At 30.8% G+C, this 11,454-nt stretch overlaps 1 protein-coding gene across 1 annotated transcript; it reads right to left on the bottom strand.

Moving 5' to 3' along the window:
- Positions 1-6,114: 6,114 nt before the first annotated feature.
- Positions 6,115-11,317, bottom strand: LOC111274638 (Metallo-hydrolase/oxidoreductase superfamily protein). The gene is made up of 12 exons (XM_022859412.2): positions 10,978-11,317; positions 10,325-10,452; positions 10,090-10,202; positions 9,481-9,522; positions 8,318-8,373; positions 8,086-8,162; positions 7,498-7,617; positions 7,072-7,148; positions 6,906-6,969; positions 6,727-6,777; positions 6,591-6,639; positions 6,115-6,407 (listed from the first exon to the last, which is right to left on the bottom strand). Exons 1-12 carry the CDS (start codon positions 11,144-11,146, stop codon positions 6,289-6,291), a joined length of 1,065 nt encoding a protein of 354 aa, XP_022715147.2. The 5' UTR covers positions 11,147-11,317; the 3' UTR covers positions 6,115-6,288.
- Between the last annotated feature and the right edge of the window lie 137 nt (positions 11,318-11,454).

The raw sequence follows: 11,454 nt of genomic DNA, 5'->3' as shown, positions 1-11,454 counted from the left end.
AAAAAAAACTATTATTTCTTTATTGTCTATTGCCTTTAACAAAGCATTTTTTTTCCTTAAAATTTTTACCACTGAAAATATATATATACTTTTGTTTAATCACCCACCTTTGCCCTCCTCTCATGTTTTATACCATCTCTACCATGTTTTATTTACTTACCAAAGAGAGAGAGAGAAAAAAAAAAATGGAGATGTTAATTTTTTTTTTTTCACTTTTTTTTTTTCACATCATGGGCGTAATAGACAGTTCTTTAAGCTTTTCTACATTTACAATGATATGATTGATCCATTGATTAAATTTCTAACAAGCATGGCTAAAAGTTATGTACTCTTACAATTCTTTTCTACTTTTTATGTTTCATTTCATTATCACTTAATTACTATTTATATGTGTGTATATATATATATATATATATATATATATATGAAGATTTAGCTAAAATCTCTGACAATTGTGCATGGTATATGAGTGTATTATAGTAGGAGGAATAACACCTCCCTCTTAGGTTTTTATACGAGTGGACCAGACCCTATCCTTAATTACTAAACTTGAATGGAGACTTCAATTTTCTTCAAGTTAGTGCAGGCAGAATGCAAGGTCACCACCAACTTTAGTTTTCATTATAATGAAACTTAGGTGAAGATTTTCAAAAGAAATTTGTAACTTTTTACTGTTATATATATAGACATATAGATAGATAAAAGAGAATTCATCAGCATATGTTTGCAAGTTTCAATCAACAATCATTAAAGGTAAAACTTTATCAAAATTTGTACTTAAGGATACCACTTTAAAAAGAAAATAGATTTTTTTTATATTTTATTTTCTCATTTTTAATTAAAAATCTAACGAGTTTCATCGATTTAACTTCCCATCTAATCTAAGTCTTACAATAATTTACTTTTAATTACCAACATGGGTAATATCTAAAGATCTACCACTCCAAGCCTACCTAATTACTTGATTTCTCTTTTCCTCAATTACCTGCATGATGATCATGATTAATATGAACACAAAGAGAATTGAAGCAGCGCCAACTAATCGTCATCATTGTTACGGTTGTTAAAAATCAAGGTAATTATCGACCTTAGCTTATATTCAACTATGAACGTGGGGGAATTATAAAGATAAATATATCAACACACACTATAGTTGACTTCAATGTCAATATCAGAATTGAAGCAAAAGTATTGGGCCTTTTAACAGAATTTGACCGCTTCATAATAATAATAATAATAATACCCGTTCTACACCTTTACCTTGTCAAGGTTAAATGTAGACTTGCCCTTTATCTTATAGAAAAATATAGATAAAGGGGTTGCTTGACTTAATTAATTTGTGAATTAAAAAAATTTTTCCTTTCTTTTTTGGACTCAATTTTCACGATTCTGTGATTGATTTTTTTCTTGTACAAATGAGATTGTAATATAAAAATAAAAAAAGAAATTATAGATGTTACGATTTAAAATTTTAATAGTTTGTCCATTAAGGAGTTAACTCCGTGGGAAGCTTATTTATCCCAAAAATTAGTAATCTATTTATATTTGAGTTCCCTTCATCAATATTAATCTTGAATACATGAACTTGGTAAAGAATAGAACACCTCATCTTATAAAGGATGATAAAAATTTATCTATCTCTATTTTGAAATATATATATATAAGAAATTCTCCCATTTCGACAAATGTGTTTAAGATTTTATTTACTACAGAAGGAAATCGTTTTAATGAATTTTTAAACACTTAATGTCTCTAGCTTATTAAAATCTAAAATTGAAGAAATTCTCGTCAAGGAAGTCGTGTAAAAAGTTCATCAACAGTCAAGAGTGACACGATTTTTTTTTTTTTGTTAGAAAGAGCCATTGGTTTAAGAAATTTAAATTAACTAATGAGAAATGCATTGCCGTATACACTTTGTCTATGCTAATAAATTATATACTTATATGGAACTACATTGTCTTTCTGTTTGTTCATGTTTTCGATGAGCCCATTGTTCCCTCATCTTAAAAAATAAAAATTAAAAAAAAAAATAGATGGGGTAAATATAAACAAATATATTTCTTTTGTCATGTTCTCTATTCTTCAATGATTTGGGATTTTGAAATGGGATCTTGCTCGAACCAAGTCTCACATATACTCCAACCCAGCTCATCATCTACCATTAAAATAACTAGAATATGCTTCAAAAGATAAATAAAAAGGAGAAAGAAAGTTAAAAAGGAAAATAAAACGAAAACAAAAAGTATGAGAAAGTTGTCCATTTTTTTGTTTTATTTTATGTGCCTAAAGTATTTTCTCATTTTCATCATTTGTCATGAAATAGGCTGTTAACTTTTCTATTCAAATTACTTGATCCATGAGATACATACATACATACATACATATACATACATGCATACACACATATATTCTATACATGTATGTATGTAAGTTGCACTTAAATTTAAGTAATTCAATGCATACATAATGGCTTTTTATAATTATAAAAAAAAAAAAAAAACTTAATTATCATATGCATATCAATGTATACAAACATATATATATATATACATGTATATGTGTAGATGTAAAATTATGCATTTAAATGGTAAGTAAACATGATTACGCATACATTATACTATATTAGATGAGGAAACCAGCTACTTATAATAAAGTACTCAATCATCATGTGCAAACAAATTAAAGTCGGTCCATACAGAACTATATATGTATGTTTTGTGGGTTAGGTGATGGCTAGGTGGGGCAATATTTATATTTTTTTAGAATAAGAGTTTGGTTCTATATTACTTCTAGCTAGTTTAGGTTCAAATTAATCTTCATTTTCTTACATTACCACAAAAGTATAAACTTGTCAAAGTATAGTAATAAGAAGAATGCAAAATGAAATAAAACTAAATGCAGTACCTAGCTAGCTATCCTATACTATAGTTTTCTTTTTAAAAAATTAATTTAGGGAAGCACAAAGAGACAAAAATAGAGATCAAAATAATTAAATTTAAAATTTCATTCAATCAATTTATATAATTATTTTAAAAAAATAATATTAAATCGAGAGTTCAAATCTTACTATTTAAAATTTTTTTTTTACCCACAAATTGTGATTTGTTTTGTAAACAAAATAAAAACAAAAAGATAGGAACAAATAGATATGATTAAGGCAAGAAAAGGTTGCTAACAATAGTGGACAGCTCAAGATTGTGGTGTCCAAGACAGAAATATAAAGTCTGAAACCTATAACAGTGAAAAAGGCTATCTTGAAGTTGACAACCTCATGCATCCATGGGAAACATTTGCTGTTGTCCATGAAAATTTGTTCGATCTATCGACTTTGCCAAACTTAAAAGGACAATATCATGTTTTCTTGTAATTGTACTGGGAAAAGTCAATCTAACACAGTAGATAGCTGAGCTGATTGATCATTTTATGCCTACATCCTGGCAAACGACGTATGTGGCCTCCAAAATTGTTGGGTTATAACTGATCTTTCATGGGAGAATAATAATAATAATAATAAAAACACTACCATTTTGCGTACAAGAATATGCTAGTTTTGTCGGCAAATCATCCAATTTCAATGATAAAAATTTAATGTCTCTAGTCAAACTATTTGAACTATTTTTCTTTTATCAATTTAGAATCAGTTTAAAAAAATTAATATTCCAATTTAAATTAAGTCCAAACACTTATAATTTCCCTTCTTTAATCTCTCTAGATTTCAACCTCCCTTACATAAAAAAAAAAAAATCATCGCAATTGTAATTGAATGAGATTTAGAGTTAATAACCTATATGGATAAACACGTTTAATGATAAAAAGAAAGTGTTATGAAAAAATGATTTGATTAATATAACATGGACAATTTAAAACAATATATTTGTTTTATCTAAAAATAAAAAAAATTATTAAAAGCATAGGTGGTTATTCAAAATCTAGCATAAATCTTGCTTGTTTCTTTTAAGTGTGTAGGTTGCTGATATTTTGATTTGATTTGGCAACAACCCAAGGATATATTGCCAGCCTAAAACCAATTAGGCAAGGTGAGGAGTACTTCTCTTCATGTTTTCCACCTTTTTCATTTGTTTTGTAATTTCCAGCTCATGAATGCACAATCCCTTTGGATGCTTACAACTATATGATTCCTCAACCATATTTGCGTATAGAAATAAAATTTGAAATTAACATGCAAATAACATTGTTTACGCCAAAATATGTTTATTGTTATTTGTACTAAGAAATGAATCAGGGACGAAATTAGACATAAGACAAAGAGAGAAACAAAACAATGAAGTTAATAAAAAAAGAAAGAACGATATTGATGTTAGATGAACTGAATTATTATATTATAATTATATAAAAAAAAATTTAGGTAAACTTGACCCATACATTTCCTCTTTGGATTCGCCTCTTAAATGAATCCAAATGAGGTAATAAGGTTTCTATAGATATTTTAAAAAATTAAAAAAATTATCGTACACTCAAAATTATATTTTTTAAAAAAACATTTGTATAATAAAATTAATAAATTCATAATAATTATATATTATATGTTGAAAAAAAATTTTAAATCCGTCTTGTATTTCTATAAAATGACAATCTCACAATAAAATGTGTTTTAACAACTTATTTTTCTCGATTTTTATTTAGAAAATAAAATTATTTTTATTACTTAGGAATAGGATTTATCCGTCCATTTCTTGCTGAGTCATGTGGAACGAGAGAATTCACGAGTGGATTATTTAAAAAGCGATAGGCCCCACAACTAAATGATTGAGAAATCCCTGGGCCCATCCCCAAACCCTAAAAATCCATGATCTCCACATCAACCCAACCAGTACAATCCACATGGCAAATCACTTCCTTACACGTGGAAGATAAGATAAATCATGTTCTTTTATCAACGGTTCTGATGTAAGGTCTATGTTGAGAGACTGATATCGAAAGGCAGCGTAGAGAAATGCCAGAGAAGAAAATAAATAATTAAATATTATTATCAGCGCAGAGCTTTCACGGTATGCTTTTCAAGCACACCCGTGAAAAGGACTAATGGAGGAATCGTACTTTGACCCACTATTACACGTGGGTGATGATGATTGGAAGACACTTGACAGACCAATGCAAAATGCGTGACTTAGACTTTCTCTGTAAGTTCGTTGTCAGCAGAGGCGGCAAAATTCCGTTTGACATCTGTCATTTTAAAATATATAAAAAAATTATTATAAATTTATTAATTAATATAATATTTAAAAATTATTTATTTATTCTTATCCTCATTTAAAATAAATTATATGTAAAATAAATATCATTTCAATAAATAAATTTAAAATTTAAATATCGCATAAAAATTTTACATTAAATATTTTATTATAATCAAACTCTTATTCTTAACATTAATCCTACAATGAAATTTTACTGTTTGGATTCTGGCACTTACCGAAGTGCCAAAAATACCCTTCAATAATAGAAATTTTCCATTTTCAGGCAAATGATAAAAGAAAATTATCCCTTCTTTTGTCAAAAAAAATTTTTAGACTCCCCAAAACATGTAAATCTCTTTTTAATGGTTGGCCTAGCATAAAAAAACATAAGCTGTCTTTATCATAAAATTTAGATTTTGATCATTTCAGTGTCTTGAAATTCAAACTCACAACCGACAATGGGATCTTACCAAAATTTTTGTTGGATGTTCTTTGGGATTGAGGCCTGAGGGAAGCCTACTAATTGGGGACACCCATTTTGTTGGACGAAGTAAAACTATCTGATGAAACTTTCTAGTTCTACCATAAAAAAACTGATGACATGCATATTATAATGTCTTTGTTGTGGAAGTAGAATAACGTCTGATAACCTTTTTCCATGGAAATACTGGTTTTTCCACACTCGTTTACAAAGGGCATCCAGCAAATACCCAGCTGCATGGCAGAGTTTCAAAGATTGGCTATTTTGCATTTGGACTGAAATAATTTCAGGCTTAATTAATAGATAATCAAAGAATAAGATATGGTCAAAGCAAGAATCAAGATCAGGATAAAAATGGGCTTAGCATATCTTGATTCTTCTTCAAAATGTAGAACAACTAGAAAAATAAGAGCATTAAGAAAATGGAGATTATTCTGGTTCAGAAATTTGAAATCTAAAATGTATATAGGAATTGAATAAGAAATGTATGGGGTATGTACAATGCCCCAAAATTGTTATCTTTATCATGTTAGCTCATGGAATACAATTGAACTTTCAGCTGCAGATTATGGCATAAGGAGTTCTAATTGAGAAAAGAATGCTAACATGAGGCTAGAGTGCTATTGGTACTTGCAATCCATCGTAGCTCAGTTGTACATCAAGACCCTCGGTTTTCATCAAATTTTTGAGGTATTCATTCACTTTTTCATGGTCCATCCGATGCATCATGCCTTCATAAACAAGTGCAAAACTAGTCAAATAATAAGCATGCAATTTGCATAATTACACCCTAACGCTGCAAATGAGATTGATCACATTAAAAATCAGTTTAGTTGTAAAAACCAAAACCCTTTAAATGGATAGAATTGCAGTCGCAAAGGCCTGAAACCCTTTAAAGAAGATGGGCTAAATACCGGTAAAGAGTGTCCTCTTGGGTTTAATCTTCCGTACTTCCTCCAAAGCCTGAAGATAAGATATGAAGTAAAAAACAAGTAAATTTTAAAATTCTAATGTTATCAGTTTCTTCCTAGAAGATGTAAAAGCAAATACCCTTGGGAGTCCAAAATGAGTTGATGAAGAACGATCAGGCCGCAAAGCATCCTGAGAGATCATTTCACATATGGGCTTAAATAATAACGGTGATAATACTCTTTAGAAAAGAGCATTCATGAAGTTAGAAGCAAATTATGGTGTGTGCATGTGTATGTATACAGTGAAAGAGAGAGGACCAGAATGAGGATTTCACAGTTCTCCAGAAGAGGATAAGTTTCTTCAGGTATATCGCTGACATCACTGCAAATGCAATACCAGATGAACGTCATCGCCCCAATGAGAACTGAATGAAGTAGCAAAAAAGAAAAACCTTCTCATGTCTTTAAAACATAGAGGTATTACCTGATGTAACAAGTATTACCAAAACGAAAACCAAGTGAACGATAACCATGACCATGCCACACAGGTAAAGGGGTAAACTGAAGCACAATGTTTGGACAGAGATTGCAAGTTAGGACCAGAGATAACCTGATATGTATGAATGTTCAAAGGGAGCTGTGTCTAACTTCATATACATGTTAAATTACTTAATAGGCATGTTTCAGCAACAATATGTATGAATGTAGCAAAAAATAATCAATTTGATCATAAACTTTTTAACCTGCCTTTTTACAACATGTAAGAGCAGCCTGAAACAGAGATAACCTGTTCTAGGGCATGATTCACTTTTCTACAGTCAAAACTCAGAACTTAAACCTCTCATTCCAGTTTCAGGAATGCATGTTGCACTAAGAAATTCTAGTTCACACTAAGCGAACAACTAATCACCTGTAAATCATGCACGATGAAAGGTTCTTCTTGTATGATATTAAATTGCAGATCTGAGACTGCAGCACCTGGTGTAATGACACTTGTATCTACCAAATAATAATGAGTCTTCTTCATCACCTGAAATTGTTAAAGCAGCTATTATACAATTGTTCCAAAACCAGAAATAATTCATGCATAACAAATCATTTGAATGATTAAATTATATCAGTTTGTGGATTATTTTTGTCAAAATCTCAACCAGCGATAACAGATCAAATTTCCTTATGATCCAAATTAAGAGATGTAGAGCTAAAGCTTTTCACATTGTAATCATTCTGACAGACCCATTTATGTGCCGCAATATAAAGCTTATTGATGAATACTACTAGCCTCAACACACCATTCCTTTCTATCATTTTATGAGATTTGCTTTAGAACCAGTCTTTGTTTCACATTTGTTACTAGAAGTTAAAAGAAATGCAAGTTAAATTCAATACCAAAGTGAATTATCAGACACAAACAAGTATGTATGCACATCACCTATGCACAAATTTCATATTCATATGTTCAAAATATAATATAGAAAGATAAAACTTGATTGTGGACCTCGAAATCACGCTTTGCAACATAAATTGGGATGTTTGGCTGCACATTGTTTGTCCAATCACGTAGATCATCAAGACCTGGGGGAAGCAGATAGACAGAATTTTGAGTTTAGACAACTTGAGTTTCTAGGTAAAAAGGTCAAAAAAAAAAAAGAAGGCAAAAGCTTAATACATCATCACAGATAGGCTAATCTATTTAGAGAGTAATATTAGAAAGTGTTCATGTCAGAGACCTCCAATTGCATCAGCATGAGAATGAGTAATTATAACCGCATCAATTGTTCTTATCCTGACAGAAATGCAACTAGTTACAATGAGGAAAAATACGTGACAGTCAACATATATACCATAACATAATCAGAAAACATTCCTCCACCAGTCTTTGATGCATAATGACTTTAAAGAATGATTATAAACTGAGAAATCTATGTTCGTACTAAAGCTATACACTTAAGGAAGCATCAAGATTGGTGAATGCTTACATTATTCACAAAATCATATGTTTTAGTACACTTCATTATAATATGCTCCTATGCTAGTTTAGGCATTGAAAATTTGTTTACATTGATCTCTACGAGCAATTATAATAAGAAAAGAGTATTTTAACAGCATTCCTAAACTGTAATATGCAAACACAATTTGATGAAATACTGAAATATATTTTATCTGGTTCAGTATAAAGAATAATACGAAATGTAATTTGAATGTCAAACCAAAAATAATTCTTGTGTACAAATGATTTCCAGTACTGAGAAGAAAAATCAAACTAGCACAAGAAAACTAGCTGGCTCATGGTGCCTACCGTACATGGAGACAGTATAACAATATCATAGAATTCTAAAATAAATGGTCATCCAAAATACAATAACCGAGAAGCTACTAATGAAAGAATACAAAAGTTGTATTTCAATCCTATAAATTATATGGGATGTCTGATCATCTTAAGGTGTATGGGATTTAACTGGAGGAGGGGGGGATGAAAAAAAATACAAAAACATCAAGTCATATGCATGAACAAGAGTATTCTAAAAATGCACATAAAATCAACCGCCAAAGCCCATTGATGACCATAATAATTGCCTACAATCAAATCCTACCTCCATCAGCCTGGTGCCAAAATACTTAAGAGATAGGGAAGGGCTATCCCCATTTCATAGCCTGCCTTTAGAGAAGAATAATAATAATGTTTAACACATTTAGATTCCATCATAGAGTTACAACAAACAATTTCCACAACTAAAAATGTAAAAGTATCTAAGATACCACAAAGGTAGAACTTCTCCATATATGACCATACTATAGAGTGATTAGATTGAACACCATGGACCATCTGATATATATAGGTCTTAGATATAATAATTCAAAATTTTAAGAAAAGGAACAGGTAAAAACTAACCCGAAGGCTGGAAACCATCGAAGAGCACTGTGGTAGAAAAACCTACAAAACAAAGTCACAATTGAGAAATCATACCAGATAACTATCTGTGGATTGAAGAAGCTAGCAACAATTGAGCAGCCATTAGGCAGTTTTATAGTGGTTTCCAGGAATTAGTTTAGCAATAAGGAGCATGAATCTTTCATTGCTTTTCTCCTCTGTTTAAGGCAACAAGATGATACAAGCATCAAATTTTGGAACAGTTATATCACAGTTTAGGGATTTAGTCAAGCAATAAGGCTTTTGAGTTTTGACAAACCATTTGAGTTGAGAGTTTCAACTGCCTTTTTATTTTGTTTGTGGCTAAAAGAAAAGAATCAATTCACTTATTGAGTCTGTTGAAAGACACTTTTTTCTTTTCATTCTCCTTTTATATGTTAACTGTAACAATTCTGAAGTATAAACAGTCAAATGCCAGCATCTAAAAAAATTGAAAGAACAGTACAAAATATGATGCAAACCCAAACTGTTTGGATCAGAAATTCCCGAGCATCCAGTGAGGATCAAAAATAACTTTTACAACTAACTTTTAAAGGAACACTTGATTTCGTTAGAGTAACCTTAACTTACTTGCCAGCATCTATTAGAATGTTGCATCTTCCAGAAGGCTTAGAATAACGAATAAGCATGCTTGTATTAAGTCTCCGGTTTTTGTTACCAGGCTCTACAGCTTTGGTGCACACCTGTGGAAACCAGGAATCATTGAATGATTTCAAAAAAAGAAAGCAGAAATTTTGAACAAATACAAAGAAAGCAAGGCAAAACTACTTATGATCAATAGATCAGTTCTGATGGCTAGTAATACCGGGCATTTCTTTACAGGATCAGTTAGGCAGCTGACGCGAGGAATGCCTTCACTAGTTCCCGTCCCTACAAAAATTATCTCAGATTTTTCTGCGGGTAACTTTGCTCCCGTATCCACACTAGCAAAACCTGTATTCCAGGCACTGTCACTAACAATAACTAATGTAACGGGCAAAGCAATAGCATAGTAGAATCATTATAGACCTTATCAGCATTGTCTTTCAACTAGATAAACAAAGAACAGTTAAATTTCACTCTGTATCCTTATTTATAACAAATGTACCAAACAATAAGCGACTTCGTTTATTAAAAATAAAGTTCAGAAATCGGTCCACCACGCTTCCCCTGCGTCACTCTATACCAGCTTAAGAAGATAATACCTAACGAATTATCCAAAAGAGCCTAAATTTATATTTAAATTGAAAAGAAACCCAAAATAGCCTAACTGATGAGTAAAAAAATAATAATAAATAATCTCAACAAAAGGAAGAACTCCCATCTCATTACAAACAAAACCAATAAAAGTTCAATGAAAATAACTAATACCCAAAAAACATTATCACGCATTTCATTGCATACCACTACCAGAAATACAAAACAGATTATAAAAGGAACCAGATAACTAAAAGTAGAATAGTTAGTAAAAGAACATACTAGATTGAAGGCAAGCTTGAAGAAACCTCCTGAATGGAGAGAACCCATTTCTTGGAAATGAAATTGGAGAGTTTTGTATTGATATTTGGCGATTGTAAGGTGCCAAACTCGTTAAAGAGGTTGTGGATCGAACTGTGCCCAGAAATGGAACCATTGATAATGCTACCATTTTTTTTTATTTTTTTTTATTTTTTTTTTAACTTCAGCTTTCTTTTTCTCTTTTTAACTTGAAATTTTAAAGATTAAAAAGAAAAACTGTACTTTTTGTAGTGAAAATTTTCGTTTTTTTGGTTCAGAATATTCGTTTGGAGAGCCTTAGTTGACTGAAGAAAAGAAGCATAAGGGCTACCACATTTTGGTTTTGCGCTTTTACACAAGTAAAGGATGCCGTTTCTAAGTCCGAGAGCGATAGCTGATTTGGGCTTGTGTGTATTAATAGCTTTGGGCTTGGACCACATGACAGATCCTGTATGCACT

This window comes from Durio zibethinus, chromosome 26 (assembly GCF_047325235.1).
Source record: "Durio zibethinus cultivar Kanyao isolate XHJ-2024 chromosome 26, ASM4732523v1, whole genome shotgun sequence".
Classification (NCBI taxonomy): Eukaryota; Viridiplantae; Streptophyta; class Magnoliopsida; order Malvales; family Malvaceae; genus Durio; species Durio zibethinus.
This window is presented reverse-complemented; position numbering and strand designations above follow the sequence as displayed.

Excerpts from the sequence above, each read along its gene's own strand:
- LOC111274638 (XM_022859412.2), bottom strand. The coding sequence starts at position 11,146 with ATGGTAGCATTATCAATGGTTCCATTTCTGGGCACAGTTCGATCCACA. Across the intron at positions 8,374-9,480 it reads CGATGGTTTCCAGCCTTCGG|GATAAGAACAATTGATGCGG; the intron begins GTTAGTTTTTAC and ends CATTTCTGTCAG. Across the intron at positions 6,970-7,071 it reads GGTAATACTTGTTACATCAG|TGATGTCAGCGATATACCTG; the intron begins GTAATACCTCTA and ends TTGCATTTGCAG.